This window comes from Vespa crabro, chromosome 1 (assembly GCF_910589235.1).
Source record: "Vespa crabro chromosome 1, iyVesCrab1.2, whole genome shotgun sequence".
NCBI classification, from domain to species: Eukaryota; Metazoa; Arthropoda; class Insecta; order Hymenoptera; family Vespidae; genus Vespa; species Vespa crabro.
This window is the reverse complement of record NC_060955.1, coordinates 21134310-21158695: the sequence shown is the minus strand read 5'-3', so window position 1 is coordinate 21158695 and position 24386 is coordinate 21134310. Positions and strand designations below refer to the sequence as shown.

At 31.4% G+C, this 24386-nt stretch overlaps 4 protein-coding genes across 8 annotated transcripts; 1 reads left to right on the top strand and 3 right to left on the bottom strand.

The window, feature by feature from the left end:
* The first annotated feature begins 52 nt into the window (after positions 1-52).
* On the top strand, positions 53-1630 carry LOC124431282. The gene is made up of 3 exons (XM_046978993.1): positions 53-995; positions 1143-1337; positions 1427-1630. Exons 1-3 carry the CDS (start codon positions 649-651, stop codon positions 1440-1442), a joined length of 558 nt encoding a protein of 185 aa, XP_046834949.1. The 5' UTR covers positions 53-648; the 3' UTR covers positions 1443-1630.
* Positions 1631-1936: 306 nt separating this feature from the next.
* Positions 1937-3721, bottom strand: LOC124431244 (ADP-ribosylation factor GTPase-activating protein 1). The gene is made up of 7 exons (XM_046978898.1): positions 3571-3721; positions 3218-3499; positions 2935-3143; positions 2766-2880; positions 2579-2668; positions 2335-2510; positions 1937-2256 (listed from the first exon to the last, which is right to left on the bottom strand). Exons 1-7 carry the CDS (start codon positions 3628-3630, stop codon positions 2148-2150), a joined length of 1041 nt encoding a protein of 346 aa, XP_046834854.1. The 5' UTR covers positions 3631-3721; the 3' UTR covers positions 1937-2147.
* A 5222-nt stretch (positions 3722-8943) lies between these two features.
* LOC124431265 lies at positions 8944-15840 on the bottom strand. 4 transcript variants are annotated; one of them, XM_046978969.1, is made up of 6 exons: positions 15644-15839; positions 14190-14530; positions 12661-12821; positions 10815-10982; positions 10117-10305; positions 8944-10049 (listed from the first exon to the last, which is right to left on the bottom strand). In XM_046978969.1, exons 4-6 carry the CDS (start codon positions 10963-10965, stop codon positions 9877-9879), a joined length of 513 nt encoding a protein of 170 aa, XP_046834925.1. In that variant the 5' UTR covers positions 10966-10982; positions 12661-12821; positions 14190-14530; positions 15644-15839; the 3' UTR covers positions 8944-9876. The 4 variants fall into 4 exon arrangements, with proteins under 4 accessions (XP_046834925.1, XP_046834934.1, XP_046834907.1 ...); XM_046978978.1 differs by having other exon boundaries at positions 12661-12818; XM_046978951.1 differs by lacking the exon at positions 12661-12821 and having other exon boundaries at positions 15644-15840.
* A 225-nt stretch (positions 15841-16065) lies between these two features.
* LOC124431219 (ubiquitin-like modifier-activating enzyme atg7) lies at positions 16066-19879 on the bottom strand. 2 transcript variants are annotated; one of them, XM_046978846.1, is made up of 10 exons: positions 19343-19879; positions 19116-19140; positions 18795-19018; positions 18245-18710; positions 17824-18140; positions 17426-17726; positions 16988-17335; positions 16799-16914; positions 16413-16713; positions 16066-16339 (listed from the first exon to the last, which is right to left on the bottom strand). In XM_046978846.1, the coding sequence occupies exons 3-10, from the start codon at positions 18992-18994 to the stop codon at positions 16301-16303; spliced, it is 2088 nt and encodes a 695-aa protein (XP_046834802.1). In that variant the 5' UTR covers positions 18995-19018; positions 19116-19140; positions 19343-19879; the 3' UTR covers positions 16066-16300. The 2 variants fall into 2 exon arrangements, with proteins under 2 accessions (XP_046834802.1, XP_046834811.1); XM_046978855.1 differs by having other exon boundaries at positions 18914-19018; positions 19343-19877.
* Between the last annotated feature and the right edge of the window lie 4507 nt (positions 19880-24386).

Sequence of the window (24386 nt, the reverse complement as noted above, 5' to 3'; positions counted from 1 at the left end):
ATGTAATATTCTTAAGATAATTTTCCTTTAATTATATATTTGATAAAAATGTACAAAATTTTATTTTTATTTTTCTGTAATATAGTATCAAATTAATGAGATTATCGAATGTTGAAATTAATTTTGTTTCCTGAGTGGTGCAATCGATCGAAAATGATTGTTTTATAAGATATTTAAGTCACCAATCTCATTCGTTCATTTATGACTTTTGAGAACAATCCTTAAAATTAGTTAAGCTTCATCTATTACGAATAAGAGATGTTCTATTTATCATAAGTTGTTATATAAACTGTGGTTGTTTATTAGTAATATGTGATATAGGCTCTGAGTCTTAAATAAGCGGATATTCATCGTTTAAAATTTCATTATGGATATTTTTTTTCTTAATTTATTTTACTATCGAAAAATTCTGTATTTCGTATACTGAGGTCTTGTAAAAAAGTTTTACAGTTTGCCGCTAGATTTCGCATACTCTAACGACCATTTGACGTTTTTTAAAAGTTCTATAATATGTGAAAGAAGGAACATATCTCAGTCAGTATGCCTCAGTATACTATAGTATAATTACATGATACAATTCAGTAATATAGTATAACAGCTGATTATAAACAAATAATTATATGTGGCATTTTCTGTTTAATATTTAAAATGAGTGATACAGTAAATGAGGATGCCGGATGCAGCTCCTCACTTGAAAAAAGATGGACTAGAAGTGAAAAATTATTATTGTTAAAAGGTCTTAAACTATATAGTCATAAAAATGTAGCCAGTATATCTACATTAATACCAAATAGATCTCAAGAAAATATTAAAGCTATGATAAATGAATTAAAGATTAAATCGAAAGCTATAAAGAAAGATAAACAACCTTTAATAAATAATTGGCTACAGAGTGAACCATTTAAAAACAAAAATACATTGATTCGACAAGCATTACTTTTTATATGTTTATTTGAGAAACATTCGACCTCTACAGACAGGATATATGATTATAGGTGATTATATAGATAGAAAATATTATGTTTAAATTAAGTTGTTATTAAGGGTTAATTCTACTCGAATATATTGGTATTATAATTAAATAGTTTTCATAGTTTTGTTTTATTTTTATTATCTATCAAAATCATATTATTTTTTTTCAGAGAAATTTATCGTTTTCTTTATAAGTTGTCTTGTGGCTGTGAAATACCTAAACTTTCAGAACAGAATCAAGAAATACTTTATGAGAGTTTGTCAGAAGTAATTCAAAAAATTACAAATACACATCATCAAGATGTCATATTATATCTTGAAAAACTGCTTAACCAAAAGAAAAATGTAAAAACTTATTCGGGCAAGTAAGTAATTTTAGGTTGATATATTTTATTCTCATTTATTTGAAATTTGTATAAAATATATGTATTTAATTACTTTTTTTATTTCACAGAAAAACTTCTAAATGAACTATATAAAAAATAAAGTTGTATTCAAAATTATACAAAAGTTGTAAGTGAATTATTATAATATAATGGTAATATGATTGGAAACCATTCATTGGGTGCTTAATATAGACTTATAATAAAATGTAATTACTTTTGATAACTGTGATATTATAATGTATTTTATAACTGTAATAAACATTTTTATAGGACATTAACATTTACTTTCATGCGGCTGTACAATTTCTTTTTATAGATTACATATGCAAGTGATTTTATGATTAAGATGAAATAACTATATTAATTTATCATTGTATATCTATTATTATTAAATGAAAATTATAATTTTATCTTTAAAAATATTTATCATAAAACCATTGAAATTATCGTAAAATACATGCACTGCAAAATGAGTATATGTTATATATATACATATATATACATACATATATATATATATATATTAGTAAGTTATTCATTATACATTTATAAAAACATGAATTTATAAAAGAATAAATTATACTTTATATTTAATCTAGTCTAATGCTGTTCATAATAAATGCAAGAAATAACTAAATATTATAAACTTTGATAAAATAATTTACACAAGATAATACAATTAGCTTTTTTAAATTTCATTCTATGAAATTATTTTAAATTCGGAATTCCATTTATCTGCTTAAGAAATAGAGACAGTTATACTTTTACAGTGCTATCAAATTTCTATTTTTAACTTTTTGAAGACAAGTTTATATCAGCTGATGTATCATTTGATTGTTCTGATTCATCTCCCCAATTCCAATTAGAATTATCTGAACTTGGATAAGTGGGAGAATTCCTAAAACAGATTTCAAGTTTTCATATGTATGTATGTATGTATAAATTTATAAAATAAAATATTTCTTGATATACTTACTTCATACTAGAACCAGTTATTAAAGATGATTTTTCATTAGAGCATGATTGCTTATCAATATTATTTTGATAAGTGTTTGATGAATTTTGATAATGTTCTCCAACACTATATTGACTTTGCTCCGCCGTATTTGTACCACCAATATCACCCCAGCCTTTCCTTCCAAAATCTCCTACCTGTTAAATATTTTTAATTATGAAATATTTAACGTTATTATAAATGATGTGAAATTTTATGTATTTACCTTTGATGCTGCAAGTTCTCCAATTTTAATAGCATTTTCTGTAGCTTTAGATGCTATTTTTGATGCGTTAGAAGAAAATATTTGCCAGCCCTATAATGACAACTTTTTGAATACTTATGGAAACTTGATAAGTAATTTATAAACAGATAAATTTAAAAAATAATTTAACGATATAAAATTATCTCACACTTGTTAAAGACGATACTGCATTGTCAAAGAATTCTTGGGACATACTTTTTGGAGGTGCTTCCATTTGATAACCAAATCCACTGTATTTACCTCCTTGATTAGGCGGAATGTTTCTACAAAATTAGAAAATAAGAATAAAACGATAAAAAGATACAATATTTACTTACTCAGGACGATTAGCATTTTCATTTTGTCTTCTAGCAAAAAAGGATTCTGTTTGTGCTTTAATGGCAGGTGAATTAGCATTCTGGTAACTGGCAGTCAAATCATTTTGATAAGCAGAATTTTCTTGTAGTTCTGATTGTTTTTGAGATTGAAATACCGTTATCTTAGATTCAGTAGGGCTCCAAGAATTTCCTTGCGCTAATGTAGCAATCTATAAATTACAACATTAATTTTGATATGATTTATAGAAATTGTATTAAATAAAATCTTATTAAAATATATGACCTTATCTCTGTACAATGCAGCTGCTTTGGTATTGTATTTTTGAGAAATGGACATGGAATTACTCCAATCCGGTTGAGCTTCAAAGAATTCTCGAGCAAGTTTATTTCCACCAACTTTCATTTTCTCTAATTCTATGTCTTTCCATTTGTCCATAGAAACAGATCGCACGAATGACAGATGAACTCCAAGTCCTCTATGTTTTCCTGAGCATTCAAGGCATATCCAAATACCATATGTAACCGAAGCCCATTGAGGATTATGTGTACCACATTCGAAACATTTCTGAGAATTAAAAAGATATAGTACATAATGGAATCATTTTTGCCAGATAAACTTGTATATTAATATCTTACGTTATTTTCATCTTTCACTTTTAATTGATTTAAAATTTGTCGAGTACGTGGACTAGCCATAATGTCAATATCAGTCAATATATGTATTATATATACAAATGCATTGCCGTTGGTCCAATATACACATAGTAATGTCCGCGCAGCGTGAGGAAAAGATATCGATAGTAATATCGATATTTAATCGATACATCGAAATATCGATATGCGACTATAGGACCTGAAAGTATGTAACACAGCCTTGTATCATGTATACATAGATGTATAGATCGTTGCTGATTTCCAGGCGTAATTTTTCTATTATACGTTAACTTTATGTACGAATAATTGTACTTGTATACAAGACGCTTGTATCTTAAACCGATATAAATAAAATTCTATTCATAAATTTATCATACTAATTAATTTTCCTTCTTGTTAATTTGTCAATTTAGTTAGTTAATTACTTGTTTGATAATTCTTAAAATCTTTCGAAATATGAAAGAAAGTCGTTTTTGCAACTACATCTAACATCTTATTATACTAGCTATAATATTTGTAATTTATTATACGATAAAACGAGAATATTTTCATGAGATTAAAAAGATAATATTTTATTATAAAAAAAAGAACTTTCTTCTATTTCTTATAAGAAGAGACAAAATTATGAAGAACAAATGACGTGACCTTTATTGTTTTACCGAGCATCGAAAATTTTCTTTCCAGTTGTATTTATATCATGATTTTTGAATATTTTACGAAGATTTATATTGAAATTTTATCGAATAATTGGATTTGCAAAAAAAAAATAAATAAAAAAAAAAATAAAAAAAGGAATAGCAAAGAAAAGGCATAGAAATAAAAAGTAAAAGTGTAACGAAATGGAAGGAGGTTTGGTTTGGCTGGAAAGTGAGGAATGAATGGATGGTAGTCGATGAGTAAAGTAGTTGTGCGAGGAGAGGGAAAGCGCGTGAAAGAGGGACAAAAAGGACAAAAGAAAAAAGAGAGGGTGAACAAAGACAAAAGAAGTTCATTACGAAGTTCAGTAGTAGTAAGCGTAGAGCACTGCAGCGGTTCTGTTCATATGATGACGAAGGGTTGAAAGGGACGTCGTGAAATGCTGCTGTTTCTAATACGTACACGTATGTATGTAGATTCGAATGGTCCATTTGAAATCGAATGAATCAAGAAACACTTATATTCGATGGATGACATCGAAAGTATCGAAAAAAGTATCAAAAGATTATTTGTATCTTTTGAAATTATATTTGCTCGTGTCGTCCTTGCGTTATCTCTCTCGTATCGTCTTTTCAAAAATAATATAAATAAAACGATCAAGTTTAAAAACGTTTTTTTCTTTTCTTACCATTTCGAAATTTGTCCTTTCTTTTTATATTTCTCCCCTGTCTCCTTTTTATTCTTTCTGCTATCCTTCCTCAGCTTCTTACTTTAGAGAATTTCTGCTCTCGACCACGTTTCGTTTTACGCGAGGACATCTTGTCCGGGTAGTAAAATAAAAGGGGCAGTGGAGCTACGACTCGAGGGGTACATTCGATAGACGGGGAGCAGGGTGACGAAGAGGGTAATGATGGGAGGGGGGCAGATAGAAAGAGAGAGAGAGAGAAGGAATGGGGAGCATTGTCGAAAAAAGAATAGTATGCCGCTTCATCGTAAGCACGTTCGCCGTGCGCGCATATTTTACTAGAGGGGGTCGAAAACGCGTGGACCCCGGGGCTTTGCAGAATGAGAAGAGAAGTGACGAGACGAGAAGAGAAGAGAAGTGAAGAGAAAAAAAGAGAAGAGTAAAGAAGAGAAGTGAGGAGAAGAGAAGAGAGGAGAAGAGAAGAGAAGAGAAGAAAAGAGAAGAGAAGAGAAAAGATGAGAAGAGAGAGTAGAGAAGAGAGAAGAGAAGGAGGAGGAAAACGGGTGGACGACGTGATACACACGAAAAGAGACGTATGTATGTATGCGAATACCGAACGGCGTACCAACGAAACAAAATCGATATGCATGATTCACGCACGCGAGGAGTCACTGGAAGGGGGTGGAGGGTTTGGTAGGGTTCTTACATAGGGAGAAGGGGAAACTGTAGATAGAGAGAGGGAGAGAAAACAAGTGTGTGCGTGCATGAATGCGTGCGTGCGTGCGTGCGAGCGCATTTTCTTTATGCGTGTACTATGGAAAGAAAGGGAGGGGGAAAGAAGGGTAGGATGTAGGGTGCAAAGAGAGCGAAAGAGAACGAAAAAGAGACTCTCTTCCTTCATCCTCTTTGCGTTTGTACAGGAAGGGTGAATGGTGGGGATGGAATAAGCGGTCGCGTCTACGGACAGAGGCGTAATTCTATACAGAGAGACGAGAAACACACAAGGATAGGAAGAGGGGTATTCCTATGATGCTACCCCCTCGGTCACTCGATCAGTCGTGTCCGAAGTCCCAAAGCGTTATAAGCTCCACGCTATTCAAACGTCTCTCGTTCTCGTAAATCGGAAGCGTCAGGACGCGCGCGAGGCGACGACGCGATAAACGGCGCGCGCCAACGCCTCCCGCGAATTCGAATATATGGCCAAGTAGACGCGCGCATCCGCGAACAACCGCGGAAAATCGAGTTTACCTCAACTGTCTTAATTGTGCTTTATTTTTACAACGAAATACGAATTGGAATATTCCCTGAAGAGGAGAAACTTCTTTTAAGAAGATATATATACATACATATGTATATATATATACATATACATTCATACATACATACATACATATGTATATATATATACATATCATATATATTGACAACATATCTTTTACTTTCTCATCTTCGAATAAAATTTATCGAAGAATTTTGTTTTAATTTTAACACGACGAGAAACGCTTCGTTTCACGAACGAGGAAACGAGAAAGCAACGAGAAAGTCGAGCATCTTCGTCGAGCAGCCGAAAAATCGATCGTTCGAAGAGGCACGTGTCGTCTCTCGTAACAAATCGATTCGCATCTGGCAGACCCTCTTCGAATACGACGCATAGAAGTTCGGGAGCTTCTTCGCGTTACCGAGTACTTTAGGGATTTCGATGCAAGGCGAGCAACGTGCGCCGCCGTCACTTCTATTGCGATCCCCATTTAATAGCGAGATATCGTTCCTCGTATTCTTTCTACTTTCATAATTATTTTCGAATTCTTTACGAGTAATTATTTACAAATTTTTCTCAGAACGCATCGATCTAACAAACGTTTCTTTCTATCTTTCGATAATAGCCGTTCTAAGGCAAAAAATTTCACCTCACTTTGCTAACACTTTTCTAATTCAATCTCTTCTCGTCTTTCGTTCTTTCTTGGTATCTGCATTTTTTCTTTTTTCTTTTTTTTTTTTTTTCGTTTAATTTGCACTAACATCGATGTAATGCAAGAGAATAAAATGAGAAAACGATGCCAAGTTGCGGTCGGCTGGGTTTGGCTCCGAAACAAGATACGCCTGAGACTTAAAACGAACAAACAGTAGTATCGGTACTTCTACGTAGGTAATAATAGTTTGATGCGTATTGGCGACCTTCCGCGCGAATAATAATACTCACAGACGTTCACGCGTACTTGTAATCTATATACGTACAATATATATTCTGGAGAAAAGATGTAACTTCGAAGGTAAATATATATTCAAAAATATTCAACACGAGAATTTAAACAATCATATGCACTTTGGTATTTTCATTTTATTTTCGAAGGAACACACGCATGAACACAGTCTTTCGTTTTACAGCGTCATCAAGGAATAGCTCTCATTTTGTAAGAGAGTTTAAAAAAAAAAGAAGAAAAAAACAAAGATTTAAAACTTGCGTTCTCTAATTACCGTGTCAGTTTCTTTGCAGAAGTAATGAAAAAGAGTCTATGGAAAAGCGGGACGAAAAGGAGAAACGCAATAACAGGTGGTTTCGCTTTGCGCATCCCATTATATATATGTGTATATGTACATAAATATATATATGAATATACATATATACATATATATACACGATGTCTCAAAGCACGTTTGGATTGGTTTTATTAGCTCGGCACGCGTGAAACAACGCGGAATTTGCGCGAGCGCACATGCGCATATCTTTGCTTTCGGTCCTACTAGAAACAATCGTGCATGCTCCCTGTTATTATTCCTACTTCTTTTTATCGTCTCGTATACTTTCCTAACGTAATAATACGTCATCGATGAGATTTAATTCGGGCACGTTACACTTTTCGCTTTTGCGGCAATCGGAATTTACACCTAGCGTAAAGAAAAAAAGAAAAAAAGAGAAAGAAAGAGCACAGACATATCTAGTGTCCTGCTACATTATTACGCTTCAGGGCGTTCGTGTCCAAGGGGGACGCGGAGGAGAACAGAGATGGCAGAACGACGAGACGCGTATATGGGGCGGGGTAGGTGTAGACTTACTTTGGACTCTGGTGTGGGATTACCGTACTTATATTCAAGTCTAATATTAAGTTACCATTTTGCTTTACGGCAAGTGAACAGGCTGCCTGCATATAGGAAGCCATCCGAGCGCTCCTGAGACAGTCTGGCTCGTTAGTTTGGGCCCACCGACGATACTTAAATCCAAGCACCTCTCTGTCGTTCTTCGGCTCATCCGCTATATCTTCGTGTTCGTATATAAAGAGAAAAAAAAAAGAAAAAAAGAAATACAAAAAAAAAATTCATTCTTTCCGACATCCCCACGTCCTCGTTTTTCTCGCGGCTATATCCTCTCCTTCGATTCCAAGTTCGAATCGCATGCATCGCCGGAAACGGTACGTACATACGTAGTGAAGACTCATTTACGAATCGCGAACGCGATTTATGCATGTACCAAGTTAGAGGGGAATAAATTAGATGAGAATTATTGGTAGATCATTGCAGTCTATCGTGATTGCGGCTGACTCAAAACGGGAAACATTGTAGATCTTTTTTTTAATTCTCGATGCGATATTAATTGGCACTGCTTATTGAAAAAACTTCACATACTTGTGTCGATTAGATATATCTTGCTTTCTTATTTTGAGGATTCGATTAAGTCTATCGATCGTTTTGATGCCCTTTGATCTTTTCGGTAAAAATTTCTAAGGTTGCATTGTAGCCGACGTAAGCGGGTTCGCTTCCATCCAATCAACGTGAATGATAAATATGTACAGTTATTAAATATCCCAGCTTTTCTTTTTCACTTTGAACAACATCATGCCAAATGTAACAATTACAAATAAACCCATCGATATCCATCGATATCAGTTTATATATATATATAAATCACATTTGAAAATATTGTATATAGAGCTTAAAGCTTTTATTTGAAAGCGACAAACACGAATATACGATGTACTCTGATACACATTGCTTTGATAGCTTTATGGTCATTTTAAATAATTGCGTTAACACGCACGTATATAAAAGCTACTCAAATGAATATTTATTTATTTATTCACATACAACCCGACGACGATAACGTTTCAATCATTTCCTTTTATTTCGCGTTATGATATAAAATGGAAATGATATGGAATTTGTGAGGTGTGTCATTTCGTTAGAAATTACTGTTTTTATGAAAAAATATATCTTTATGAGGAAGATATAACATCGTAAAGGATAAAAGGGCAGAAGCACTGACTTCTATGTGTGCTGGGGTTTGTGTCGGACTTCCTAGCACCATTTGAAATCAGTACTCCTCCTTTTAAATAATCTACATTTTCGACGTTTAAACGACAAATTTTTAAGTATTACGAAGAAAACTACAACCTCCGGCATCTATTAACGAAGCATTATTTTGTATCGCGAACGTGATTAATGTTTGAACAATACCTGATAGGTCAGCAATAGATATACAAACTGTTCTTTTGTATATTCTAAATTGTATCTCTCCAACATACGATTCGTGGTTTAATCTAACGACGGATAAAACGTATATTATTTGTACGTTTAATTGTGCAGTGCTCCTTTTATATACTACTTTTTTCGTTGTCAGAGTTATGTATCTGTGTGTAAATGTGTATGCATATGCTCTCTCTCTCTCTGTGTGTGTGTGTGTGTGTGTACACGTTTGAATATATATATTGTGATATACACTAAGTGCGTGAGCAATATATGCAATTATTTACATAAATACATATACAAGTCGTTCACCGACAAGTTTAATAAATACTTTTTTACTTTTGCACGAGAGTTAACAATGAAAATAATAACTTCAACAAATACGCGACTTATCAAAATATTCTACTATATACACTATATGAAAAATTCATTCTCTAAAATATTTAGTGTACGGGTAATGTATAACAGTTCTACCCTTCCGTATAATGAATCAAAGCAAAGAAGTTCCATTACGGTGGCCCGACTTTATCGGGGAAAACGCAAGAAGGGCAACAGTGAAAGGAAGGAAACGAATTGATGTCTCTCGAGGGAACTGAAACGTGATTAGACGAGGTCCTTGGATCCACTGGTTCCTTCAATGTTGTCCATTTATCACCCAACGATTTTGCAAAGTGATCGTCAACTGCAATGAGAGATGTAATATGATTCTACGAAAATCAACGACATGATACAAATATTGTGAAACTTACCGCTCAAACCGACTTCTTTATCGGCTCCGGTAGCATGAAAAACTGCCGCATATTTTTCTGGACCTAACGATCGTTTAAAGTGTTCGTCTATTGCAGAATCATAAATACTGCACGTTTTTCTAACATTACCGGTGTCAGACGTCGACGATGATTGAGACCTATTTATCGTATCCCAATTATTTGTCCTTACTAAAAAGAAAAAAAAAAAAGAATTAACAATTTTGTTCGTTTCTTATCTCTAAATATTGTTCTTCTCATATCACAGAAATATACAAAAATTATATTAATTTTTCTGCACTGATCCCTACAAACATTTTTATCGTAAGAATATCTAATCATGTTTTTATTCATCGTAATCGACATCTGCATTACGTACAGTACGTTGTATTCAGCCAGCCAAACTTTATTCAGTCGAGCCATAATGTCACCCTTACGACGGACAATAAAACTTCAGAATTCGTTACAAAGACGAAAGAGCAGAGCGTTGTTCTCAATTCGATAACTTCTTTTGTGTGTTGTTTTTCATAGCGATTAAATATTCAGATACGAAATTATAAAAGTATTTAACGTTTATCAATCGAATCTTTTGAATATGAAGATTTTCGAAAGAAATATTATTTTGCTTTTCAAAATAATAAAGAAAATAAAATATTTATTATTTTTTAATATTCATCAATTTTTTTTATTTAATTTCTTACCAGGCTGCGACGTAGAAGATATAATCACACTGGGTCTGAGGTACGTCGTAGTGACGGTTTTATTAGTAGACATATCGAGTGCTTCGTTTTGAATAGGATCCATTCGGCGTTCTTTACGCCTCGTGCTGCTTTGCCTACGATGCAAATCCATTGACTTTGGTCCTCCTTCTGTAAAGCGAATGAACTTGGTTAATAATATATTATATTATTTTCATGAATAAAAAATTACAATAATTTCTGCAATTTTTATCGACAATATTCATGAAGTTTGCATCGAGAAAAACTCTTTCCAATCGATCGATGTAGTTTTTTTTTATTTGTCTTAGCAACGATATTATTTTTCTTCTCTTTCCAATGCATGCACGACTGAATGACTTTCGTTTGCTGAATTGGATTAAAAATGGACATATATACATATATAGACATTTGTAGAATGACAAGCGTTCGATAGAATTTATAGGCGTAATTAAATTTATCTGAATTGTGAACATTTTTAAATTGAAAATCGACGCAACTATGGTCCTTTTGACCGATAAAATGTAGGTGGGGATGAAAGAACAAGTTTGGTTCTCAAGACGAGACAGGAAACGGCCTAATAGCCGTGAGAGGATCGTCAAGAAAGACAACCAAACAGGTTTACAGGCAAAGGACCAGCATTTGAGAGCGGAAAAAGCTAAAGAGAACGAAGTAATGTGGATGTGTGGAAGCTGGAGCACTGTATCGAATCTTAACAACCACAATGTGCGAAAACGTAATGTTCCGCGGGCTCAATTTTCTGCAAATATCAAATTCGCGAAATTGAATAAGAAGACGCAAAAGCCATGAAAATATTCGGCATTGAGAGAGAGTTCGATTTTAAATTCTGTGTTAAGATCGTGTGAGATTTTGTGAATGACAAAGATCTGATATACAATGCCGGTAAAAATGTGGAATAAAAGTATACGAAGTTTGGTATATCTCTTTCTGTCGAAAGACCCTTTCAAAAGCAGTATGCGGTTTCGTAAATACTTTCCCTGCGATTACTTTATGATTTATTCGCTCGTTTCATCTCACGAATTGTCTAACACGCAAGACCGCAGAATTCGAACTTTGAAAATATTACATGTGTCGCCTAAAATCTATATAGAAATACACCTCTCGTGCTATTCTCATCCTACTTGTCCTATTTTTTCTTATCTTTCATAAAAAAAAAAGGAAAAAAAAATAGAGAAAAGAAGAAAAAATCACGAATCACGGTTAATAAAAAAAAAAAAAAACAAAATAAGAGTAAAAATAAAAAAAAAATAAAAAAAAATTAAATTCATTCAATCTCTTAATACCAATGTATTCTCTAAGTGCCAGTCGAGCTTCTTTGAAGGAAAAGTAAATATCTGCCTTACCGTTCTAATTCATTTATCTTCACTCGCTATATCGTCACTCTTTTAGCACCTTCGAACGTTATTATTTCTTTGAAAAGAACATATTTATTATTTATATATGCAAGAACATAGCAATATTGTTGCTATAACAATGCAAATAATAACGACAAATTCTAAGGAAAATAATAGTATGATCGAAGCGAAGATCCATCGAAAAATAACAAAAAGTAGTGAAGATAAATTTGAAACATTTTTTTTCTCTTTTTCTTTTTTTTTTTTTTTTTTTTAATTATTCATTTTTCCGTACATTTGATTTTATATGATTAAAATAATTTTATTGTTCGGCATACAGGACACAAATTTTGTAATCTCTTTATAATCAACGAAGAAGATGTACTTCTTACTTTTTTACACTCTATTATTTTGGTCGATAAAAACACTGTACATAAGTGTACATTAACGTCTCGTAAGCCCTGCAATTTACTTACAAAAATAAATATCTTCTCTCAAGTCAGACCGTAGTGGTTGTTTATCATTTAGCCAGACAACCCGCATGACTATGGCTGTCGTTGCCACAGATTTATGCTTCGATAGAGCTGCGATCGATTCATCGTCTACTGGAGTTATCCATTCTCACGAATCTCTTCTTCTGAAAGAAAAAGAATAATCATTTTGAACGAAATATCAATGAAATAGACGAATCAAAACGGACAAACGTTTATGAAAGATCTCGTGTATAAAATTACATATTAGGGAAGAATATGATGATGTATAAAGGTAGCAGGCATTAACCTGCAAATAAGTAACATGTTTATTATATTTTAGACAGAACACATTTGATGTCATAGAAAAGATTTACTAATATTACAAAATCACGTAACAAATTCGTTGCCAATTCGTACGTGCGTTCTTACGTTAACTATACATATATATGTAAGAATGATATTAGGAAGTTAACATAGTGTGTTCTCGTTATAATATATACATACATAAGTATGTATATTTTTTTAAAGGAACATGGATAATCTCGTCTGTTGTGCTACTTTTATATAGTCAAATATAAATACCGAAATTTAAACCTAGATAACATTATTTCTCTTTCTCTCTCTCTCTCTCTCTTTTTCTCACTCTCTCTCTTTCTCTCTTTATTTTACTCTCTCTTTCTCTCTCTCTCTCTCTCTCTCTTTCTCTCTCTCTCTCTCTTATTCTCTAACATTCAATGTCAATATTTTCCATAAACGCTTATCTCGATTGTGCCCTTCATTTAATATTTCGACTATATGATTATTCTTTTGTCCCTTATTCATTAGAAGATATGTTTTCAATAAAATTCATCGTTAATTGCTCGCGTTATTTTAAAGTGAAATATTAAAAACCTAAATATTAGTTTTGAAAAGATAATAAGCAAATTATCGACAAAAAAAAGCAACGTTATTTGCCCAAAAATAAATATGTATACATACGTATACATAAATTGTGCGAGCAAAGTTATGGCTTGTTAAATAGTTTTGCCCCTCATTATCGACATTATTATACATACATATATATGTATGTGTGTGTATATATGTATGTATATATGTATATATATATTTATGAAAAAGTAAAGTCATTCGTAATCGTCAGCATTGAAACACGAAAATTCTTGTTAATGGGTGAACACCTTAATATAGGCAAAATTGTTTTTAAGAGTTTTTCTCCGTTATCACTAGATAGCGCTGCAATTTGTTGCCCGCGAATTTAAAAAATTCAAATCATTTTGCAAAACATGGATTATTATCCGATGGATATTGAAAGAAATGGATAAATGAAAAATAAAAAAAAATGGTTCTATCGAAAAGATAAGGAAAAGAAGAAAGAATCACGATAGGAAGAACAATAAATGAACGAGTAGAAGTATAAAAAACGAAGATGAGGAATACTGTAAAAATAAATCAAATACTGGTTATTAGATTAGATAGGGGAAGATATTAAAAATATTATTATTAAATTCTAAAATTTATTATTAATTTCAACTGACCTTGCACCATCGTTGCCGCTCTGGATAGGACATCCAATGCACTTTCAAGGGCCGACATATCACTTTCGATAATTTTTCACTTTTTCTTTGCACAGACGATCGCGAGCGTCTCTTCTCTCTCCTTCTTTCTTCTTTCCCTCTATAGCTTGCTTTTCTTTCTTTCTTCTTCTTTCCACCTCCCTAACCCCTTTCTCTTTCTCTTCTTATGACAAGGAAGGCGCGAAAATTGGCGCGCCTCTTAAAAGGAAACGTAGTTAGTTGGCCTTCGCACGCTAGCTTTTGGACAGTCCTCGGTGACCTTTACTTCCTTTGTTTACGCAAATGGTTAATAGAAGTCTCAGCTATAGGAAGGAAGTAGAAAATGAAGTTTAAAACGATCCTCTTGAACGTTTACTCGGGCGTTGAGGATAGCACGAATAAAGTAAAACGGGGATTAAAAAACGTGACATTGTCTGTGGAATGCGGACTCTCACCACTCGAGGCCCGTCTCTTCCCCGATCCCCCGTCCCTCCCGCGCACGCGATATCGCTCCCGTCGACCCCCCGCTGGTCCCCCCATTGGTACCCCCTCAGACCCTCCACCAATCTTCCACCAATTCGCCGACATCGTGTTCCTATTCCTCCCTCTCCTCCTTCTCATCATCCTCCTCCTCCTCTAACTCCTCTGCCTCCTCTACCTCCTCTACCTCTTCTACCTCTTCTACCTCCTCCTCCTCCTCCTTCACCACTTCTTCCTCCTTCTCTTCGTTAGAGTATCGACGATTCTCATCATCATTATTGGCCTAGACTTAGTTTGCTCTCTTCCTACTATCTATTTTTTTCCTTTTGTACACCCTCCAAAACTTTATCTAAATTTTTTTTCTTTCTCTCTTTCTTCTATTCGTAATACCAATTTCTTTCAATTTCAATTATAACCCAATGTTCTCGTGATAATCTTAACTGTGAAACATCACAAAGGAACTTTGTATTTTGAATTATTATTATGTGATGATTATTGTAATCAAGAGGATAAATTTCATACGGATATATTATTCTTAATGTTTGTTTTCCAATAGAAAAATTTATCTTAAAAGCATGATACTTTTCTTACACGTTCGTTAAAATACACATTCTTTAGATATCTTGATGCGCCGATCGTTGCAATTGATTACAGAACATTGCGTTCTACCTATCCTTGTAAATCAGAATTAATATCACAATGATCGAAGATAATTCTTTATTTCAGAAACATTGATATACCGTGTGTGGAATTAACTTAAACGTAAATTCAACTTTGAAAATGATGAATCAAATCGTTTTTGAACGATTAAAAAATAATCGTTTTCGCAATTACGATGCGTTCGCGGGAATTGAAAGAGGAATGCGGTGTGGCGTGCCATAAAAAAGCAAGGCACGCATTCCTCCTTGTAAAGTCGGAGTACCTTATATTCTTTCGTGATAGATAATGTCACTTACCCAAAATGATTACAATGATGCTTAGATAAACGTAAACTAAAACCATTGAGACGAACTATTTTTCACTTTATAATAATACCGTGCACATGTATTTTCATTGAAAACGATGGAAATCTAATGGTATGCGGGCGGACACACGAAGTCCAACCCGTTTGACACGAGAGGTAGGCTCACTACCCCCACCAATACTCGACATTACACTGGAATGCATGGCATTCAAGCTTAACTAACGCACTCTACTGGCAAAATCTTCAAGTTGTACGCAGAAGCCACTGATACCACCCACAGACGGTGACAACGAGTTAGTTTGTATTCATGTTTAGCGTATGTATATAGATGAACGTTAATTGACATTGTTAATATTGGTATCCTTTGTTTTTCAAAGTAAACAAAATTTTTAAAAGTGAATAATTATATATTCGTTTCTTATTTTTCTTAATCACATTTATTATCATACGATTAAAATAAACAATATTTACATTCATGTTATACAATATATTGCAAGTATATAAAGTACACAGGTAATATAATAAATGTCTAAATAATCATCAATATTTAAACGTCCAATTTGGTAAATATACAAATATATTTTAGATATACACAAAAATTAGGATAAAAAATATGTGAGAGCAATTGATTGTTATCAATTTTACTCTATTATTCTTCTTCGCTAGAAGCATCTATAGAATTACAAAGCTGAAAAGATAACAAACTTTCTAATAAAAATCATATTTTCTTTTTTTCTTTTATATACGATTGCCTCTCTTACCTCGTCCAAGTCCGGTCTTTTCAACAGTTCTTCTAGACCACACAATTTTTCCAAATAGTTTGGTATATTGCAAGCATCAAGTATAAACTCAAAGCCACGCTTTTGGTATTCTGATATCAAAGGTATGGAACACGCAGTGCAAGAAAAAAATCTGTGTGTAATAGTTAAATAGGATTCATATCCCCAAAGAGATCCTCTTATCGTATGTGGTACATCTCCAAGTAATCCTTCTAATGCATTATCTTTGATATTTGAATTGACATTATTTTTAATTCCAGGTGTTAGTGCCTTAGCTTCTAAACTATAAATTATATAAACATTTGTAGTCTTTAAATAATTTTTACTGATATGCTTATTACTTATTAGAAAAAAATAAAATATCAAACCCCTGTGAATGTTGAGTTATTGCGATCATTAATTCAACTGCTAAACCTGCAGCAATTTGAGACAATCCTGGACGACTTACTGTACATTGCTGATCAAGAGTTCTATCTGTTTGAGACTGGAATAACATTACAATTATTCTTTGAAACATACGAATTAATGATTATCTTATTTTTAAGAAACAAATTTACATTTCCTGGTTGTGTTATATCATTGCAAAAATAACATCCAAGATTCTTTCCATCAGGATTTTGTGAGGTCACATTTGATACTGGAATATCTGTTAAATTTCTTACACCATGTCTTTGTACCATATAAGAATCGAAACCTAAAGCTGCATTGATAGTTATTTTATTCATTGCTGCACATAATAAAGTTGGTAACCATCTAGCTTCACGTGAATCTAGTAATAAGAATACTACATCGTTTTGAGCAATAGCATCTTCTAATTTTTTCGCAGCTTCTTTAGTTGTATTTAACATGCTTTGTCCAACGACATGTCCAGGCATTGGAATTTGTAATTTAATGCCATGTACATTCTATAGAATAAAGACATTAGTAACATAAATAAAATATATGATATTTTGAAAATATATTTACTAAAACTAATACATATTAGAAACGTTTACCATAGTTGGACGAATCCTAAGAAGAGCATCTTTAGCTGCATCTACTTTGAATTTTCGTTTCACAGCATCTTCATGAATGTAAAGACTTTGTCTTACTGTGTTACTGTGAGAAACAGTTGATTTATCCACAAAAGTAATATTGCTGATTCCCCAACCAATGAGTACTCTAGCTACTGAACATCCTAATGTTCCAGCACCCAACAATAAACATTTGAGATTGCTAATCTTCTCTAGATCCAAATCAGGAACAAGGCGCCATTTCATTAGTTTTAAGTTTAAATTAATTGCTTTTTCTGCTAGCCTGTATGTTATATGTTATTGATCATAATAATAATATTAATAACAATAATAATGTATAAATTACAGAGTAAGAAAATAATAATTTTTATAGAACTTACTTATTTGGATCTAAAGTCTCAGATAAATCAACAATTTGAGGACCCATTTTACCATTTTCATTATGTTCCCATCCAACTAAATGACTGTCAAAAATAGATTTTTTCACAATTTCTTGTTCTGCATAATCTTTGCATTTCAAAGTATATACAACAGCCGTTTTAAAATCATCTCTATTTAGAGATATTATTTGTATACTCTTTGTAAAACAAAATGTGGAGCAATGCCAAAATAATAAACATAAAAGATTTCTTAATTGCCAACCAGGTTCTAAACTTTTGCATGGATTATAGAATGCAAAATATATTTCACAATCTGTCTAAACATAAACATAAATGATCTATTACTATCTATATCTATATCTATTATAAATACTATGACATAATGAATATATTATTATAAGTAATATAAATTATATATTACCTCAACTGTACTTTCTTGTGCATTAATATATTTTATACCTTCATTTAAAGTATTCACTTTGACATTATCATTACCGAATACAAAAACAGTAAAAAATGATTTCTGTTTATAATCCAATTGCTGAAAACCTTCATACAATTTATCCAACTGATTGATCTTGAAATTGTCATTTATAGATCTCTGTATTTTTTCATGATACATTTCTGGTAAAGACAAAGGTGTTGGATGTGCTACCCAATAATGAAACCTATATGTTTTTAAATCAGCATAAGAAAATATTAAGAATACAGCAAGTTTCCAAGGTTCTGCTAATGCTGCACCAGACATAATATCATTAATAATACATTTTCCCACTGAATCAATAAAATTTTGCGGATTAATCTTTCGAAATGCTTCATACGTATTGGTATTAACCATATAACCATAACATATTATTGAGTTATTAATTGAATTCGATTCCACATTTCTAAAAATTAAATGGTTAAAAGTTAATGTCATGTATATAGGTCAGAAAACTATATCAAAAACATATTTAATAACTCTTATTTACTCATTAAACGACATATAATCCAGTACTAAAGGATTATTTTTTTCACTTTCAGGAACATTAAAAGAATACCTTCCCCATAATTTAATTTCAGATTTATCATCCAATCGAAGTTTATCTACCTTCAATTCAGCAAATTTTGCCCAGAATGTTGGGTCTGTAGATGTTCTTAATTTAGTAAACTTCACAACGTTGATTGACATTGTAACAAATGCTTCTACTTTTCTCTAGTAAATAAATATACGTATAAATGTTAATTTTTTTTTTTTTTATATTTTAAGAACATATTATATTACAAGTATCTTATACAATTGTTATACTTACATGATATATTAAACTTCTTATCAACCTGAAATAATTATTAAATTTTATTTCTAAATTTTGCGGGAAAGTACTTTAAGTTCAACTATATGATTATATTTTTGTAAAGAAATAATATTCTTTACAATGAAAAGTGACATATGATCAACATTTGGTAAAAATATACATAAATAATGGTAGCGTAGCGAAGGTAGTTTTTTTTTAAAATATTAGTAGTATATAATTTTCACCTTCACAAGAATAAATGACTGCGTATATTTATATGCCCAGTATATATAGACGAATACAATTTTTTATAAATATTATATTATTCGACCTTTCAATCACATCATCGTCTTATAACGTAGAGAACATTATAAATTTAATTCAAGGTTTATATAAACATTCAGTTGTTTTCAATTGAAGAATGATAGATGAATTAGTATCAATTTGAATACTTTCAATATAAGCCATTTTATATAATAAAATTTTACCGATAAAATAGAGAACACAAAAGCAAAAAATAAAATCCGAATATCATCATCTACTTTTATACATCTATCTCAAATTACAAATATTGTTGACTGATCATATATATATATGTATATATATATATAAAATGAAAAAAAACTCCCTCATATACTTTATAATAAGAAGGTAGGCTTTAGAAATACATTAATATTGTTAATATCCACGCTCTCTGTTACAATATAATCACACTAAACGAAATATTACCATCATCTGATAAAACGAAGGAACTATTTTTTTTTAATGTAATACACAAAAATTTGAAATTGACAGAACTTAATATCAGTTCAACAATTATTTAAATGATAATATGCTAATTTATGTTAATTACAAATCAGCGATCAATCTATGCTAATTATTGATTGGCTAAAAAATTAAGGCTGTTTATCACCGTTAGTTTTTTAATAGTTTATATCAACAATCAAAAAAGGAGTAACATTTAACTGATTTTGATAAACAGGATCTACTTTTAAAGAAGCAGATTTAATTGAGACCATATCTTCTTCGAATTTTCGAAAAAGCTTCATTTTCTTTGAATAAAATCATGTTAAGAAATGATACTATTGAAGAATATTTTATGCACAAATAAAAATCTATTATAAAGATTCGAAAAAGATATGATCTTGACTAAGATTTCGACTTTAAAATCAGATCATGACTGTCACAATTGATCATGAATAACTTCCGTTCTCACTGATGACATAAATGCTGTTTTCGACATTTTTCGACAAAGTAAAACTTTAGTACTGTGGCGCCCCTCGAAAATTGCGGCAAGAGATGAAGCTCATGCTACCATTACTGATTTTAATATGAGGCTTGAATGATGTATGGTTTATGTCGGTGAATTAGCAATTGCCTACTTGATTGCTCCATAAAAAGCTGATGGTCAGATTATTTGAATATTTTCAAACGCAAAGAAATGGAATTCACGATTATTACACGGAGAAGTTGCGGTAAATAGTTCTATCATTTTTTGGACAGATGATTCGAAGAGAAAAATAACAACATTCATGCCAAATGTCACAAAATGGTTATGCACCAGAAACTTAAAAAAATTTTAATATAAAATGACGATACTTAAAAATTTTAATCTCGGGATAGTTGGCCTTGCGTAATATAAACATAAACGGTAATTTTGTTAACTTTAACAACTATCGAGTTAGTTTCCTTTTGCACTTCGATTATTACACATCGATATTCTCTTCCTAAACGCAGAAACGTATAAATTTATACTTTCGGCAATTTTTTCATTATTTAAACTATCTTTAACGTACTCGGAGTACAATAAACTAATATTTAAACAATACTACATTCGTTTAAACATTATAAAGATCAGAACGCGCGAGCAACTAAAAATAATTTTAAAATAAAATTCCAATACTTAAAAATTTGATCTCGCGGTTGTTGGCCTTGTGTAATATAAACATAATCGGTCCTTCGATTAACTTTGACGATTCGCGAGTTAGTTTACTTTTGAACTCCAACCAGTTAACATCAATACTCTCTATTTCTAATCGGATAAACTTATAAATCAATAATTTCGGTAATTTTTCAATTATTTAAACAATATTTAATGTACATGTAGTACAATATAGTAATATTTAAACAATAATTCATTTGTTTAAACATTATAAAGACAGGAACGCGTGAGAAACTAAAAATAATTTTTAAATAAAATTCCAATACTTAAATTTTAACCACGGGATAGTTGGCCTTGCGTAATATAAACATAATCGGTCCTTCGATTAACTTTGACGATTCGCGAGTTAGTTTACTTTTGCACTCCGACCAGTTAACATTAATACTCTCTATTTCTATTCGGGAAAACTTATAAATCAATAATTTCGGTAATTTTTCAATTAATTAAACAATTTTTAAGATACACATAGTATAATATTATAATATTTAAATAATAGTTCATTCATTTAAACATTAAAAATTCTAAGTCGCGATTACCGAATCATTTCTTTTTTGTCTTTTAATGAGTAAACATCTAAAGTGTCTCAGGATGTCTTCTCTGCAAGTATCAAAGAATATTAAGGTAAATATATTTTTATATCATACGTTTCTTCAATAATTTGTACAGTTTCTTATTATAACGGTGATATTAATAATTTTGTTTTTATTTTATTGTTCCAGAACGTCATTGCAATCGCTCGGGAACCTATGATTTAATCGAATATTTGTATCGCTTAAATATCGCGAAGTAGAAGCAGTGTTCGTTCGTTCGCGTTTCGCGATTTAAAAAGCTAAAGTTTTTGCAACGTCTGCGTGCAATGCAGTCGTTAAAGTCAGTGTTTGTTCGCAAATTTTATTAATTTTTTAATAGCCGCATAGGCTGTATTTATAAAAAACAGTAGAGTTTCGCGAAGTAAATTCAGTGACCGTTCGTTAAAAAATAACTATCGCGATATAGAGTCAGTGCATCATTGAAGAGATTCTTGATCAACTTCGATGTTGACCTACCTAATTTTCAACCACATACGAATCGTCCACTCTCAATTTCGATCTGAGCGAGTGTTTTGGAGCCATCGCAGAACTTCTTAAGTAGTGAGTGAATTTTTAAGTCCCTCCAATCACTCAATCATGTTGAGGACGAAAGGTCCGAATTGGCACGGGTGATTGGTTGTAATTAATTAGTAGAAGAGCATTGAGTGACCACGAGTAAATTTCTTCGGAGATTTATTCGCGAGTAGTTTCTTATTTTTTCATTTATTTATTAGATCAGGATAGGGTCTACTTGCTCAAACGCGTTTATAATGATTTGAGATTTTGAGTATTTTAATACATTTTTAAATATTTTACTCGCGCGGAAATAAGTAAAGAATCGATATTCATAAGTTCTAATAAAGAATGAGCAAGAAGACACTCGCGATGGATAGTCTCTGGGTTACAAACGAAACTGTGGATGATTTTATTACAATAATTAAAATATTCGTTTGTAAGAAGGAACGTCCAAGGGTTTGCTTTATATTTTTAAATAATTATTAATTAAATATTTAATCAATTTAAATTGATACAAGAAAAGTCTCGATAGAGTCATTGGTTTTGAAAGAGAAAAATCGAGTAGAATGATTGCTAAAAAACAAAGAGACGTAGTCCGTAAGCCTAGATAATAAATTAATTATTTTTTAGCTCAGGATTTTCAGCAATTAATATACTATTATCTAATTTCTAATTTTTTTATATTTAATATCTAATTTCTCCCACTCTGCGAAAAAGTATCTTTCGAAAGGATAATAATAAGTTTTCAGATTCGTTAGGGTTGTATTAGGGTTTTCTTTCATATCTTAGAATTTGGAATCAAATTTTATCGTTACAGTTTTAGAGTGATAATCGATTAGGTTGAGGCACGAAGCAAAGAAGAGACTATATGCCGAAATCAACATGTGGCTCAAGAGGACAATTATTAGGCTATTGAGTTATTTTCGAAGGTTCACTAGGAACTCTCGAGAATGGCTCTTAATTTTACCATGTTAGTATTTTAATTTTACAATGTTGTCACTCAAAATGCTTTTATGGTGTTGGGTATAAGGGTGTAAATTTAAAAAACTGAGACGAAATAACTTTCCGTAAATAATATTCCCACATTGCCACGCGTACGCGAATAGGATTATTTCATATTTTATGCCTTTTTAATATTAAACTTTTTTTAAAAACTTAATTGAATTTATGATACTAGTTTAATAAAATCAAATTTTACATTAAAGTCGATTGATAAATTTTACACATTTTTTCTTTTCTAAAGTTCAATTCAATTCATAATTTTATTTTAATAAAATCGAATTCTATATTAAAATCACATATCTATGAAATGTAAAAGTAATATAATATTTCTTTAGATCAGTATTCAGAATTTGTCATTCTTTTTTAATTAATATTTTTTTTCTTAGCGTTTAAGTTTAATTAAATTAAATTCAGAATTTTATCGTTCGTATAATTAATATACATATATACATATTCTTTCGTTTTCCTTATTTCTTTTCAGCTAGCTCTAACTTGTGGGATCACGAACACGGGAAGGAATAATTAATAAATAGGATTATCTTAACATTTAAACAATATAAGATATACGTAAAGTATAATTAATTAATATTTAAACAATAAGATATTCTTAGCAACGTTATAAAAATCATATACATGTATTGTCATTTACTATCGATTAATAATATTTCTTTCAGAGAGAATACTATTTATTTATATTAATCGTTTATTTTCCTTAAGTTTAATCAAATTAAATTTAGCATTTTATCGTTCGTATAATTAATATACATATATACTAAATCTTTTTTATTTCCTTATTTCTTTTCAGCTAGGTCCGGGTCGTGGGATCGCGAACACGTAAAGGAATAATTAATTAATATTTAAACAATAGGATATTCTTAGCAACGTTATAGAGAACATATACATATATTATCATATATCATCGATTAATAAATATAATATTTCTTTCAGAGAGAATAATATTTATTTATATCTGTGTTCAGAATATTTCATTTCTTTTTAACTAATCTTTTATTTTTCTTAGATTTAATCAAATTAAATTCAGCATTTTATCGTTCGTATAATTACTGTCATTTCTAATTTTTCTTATTTACTGTCATTAATTATCCTTTATATATATCTCGGGTGGAACCCATGGGAGAGGCCCATGAGTGTGTGCCTCTGTGCGGGTTGCTGTCTCAGCATCTTATAGAGCTGCTTCTCTTCTCTTCTCTTTCTGGGGCTCTCTTTTCTACTTCATATTTTTCATTCTTATTTACTATT

What these genes read in the sequence shown, in the direction of transcription:
- LOC124431265 (XM_046978951.1), bottom strand. Translation starts at nt 14,247, where the DNA reads ATGTCGGCCCTTGAAAGTGCATTGGATGTCCTATCCAGAGCGGCAACG. An exon ending in AGCGGCAACGATGGTGCAAG is followed by an intron (nt 10,983 to 14,189) that starts GTCAGTTGAAAT and finishes TTCGCTTTACAG; the next exon opens with AAGGAGGACCAAAGTCAATG. An exon ending in TAAAGAAGTCGGTTTGAGCG is followed by an intron (nt 10,050 to 10,116) that starts GTAAGTTTCACA and finishes CTCTCATTGCAG; the next exon opens with TTGACGATCACTTTGCAAAA.
- LOC124431244 (XM_046978898.1), bottom strand. Translation starts at nt 3,630, where the DNA reads ATGGCTAGTCCACGTACTCGACAAATTTTAAATCAATTAAAAGTGAAA. An exon ending in CTGCATTGTACAGAGATAAG is followed by an intron (nt 3,144 to 3,217) that starts GTCATATATTTT and finishes TGTAATTTATAG; the next exon opens with ATTGCTACATTAGCGCAAGG. An exon ending in GAAAATGCTAATCGTCCTGA is followed by an intron (nt 2,881 to 2,934) that starts GTAAGTAAATAT and finishes CTAATTTTGTAG; the next exon opens with AAACATTCCGCCTAATCAAG.
- LOC124431282 (XM_046978993.1), top strand. Translation starts at nt 649, where the DNA reads ATGAGTGATACAGTAAATGAGGATGCCGGATGCAGCTCCTCACTTGAA. An exon ending in GACAGGATATATGATTATAG is followed by an intron (nt 996 to 1,142) that starts GTGATTATATAG and finishes ATTTTTTTTCAG; the next exon opens with AGAAATTTATCGTTTTCTTT.
- LOC124431219 (XM_046978846.1), bottom strand. Translation starts at nt 18,994, where the DNA reads ATGTCAATCAACGTTGTGAAGTTTACTAAATTAAGAACATCTACAGAC. An exon ending in TTAGGATTCGTCCAACTATG is followed by an intron (nt 17,336 to 17,425) that starts GTAAACGTTTCT and finishes TTTATTCTATAG; the next exon opens with AATGTACATGGCATTAAATT. An exon ending in ATAACTCAACATTCACAGGG is followed by an intron (nt 16,714 to 16,798) that starts GTTTGATATTTT and finishes TATAATTTATAG; the next exon opens with TTTAGAAGCTAAGGCACTAA.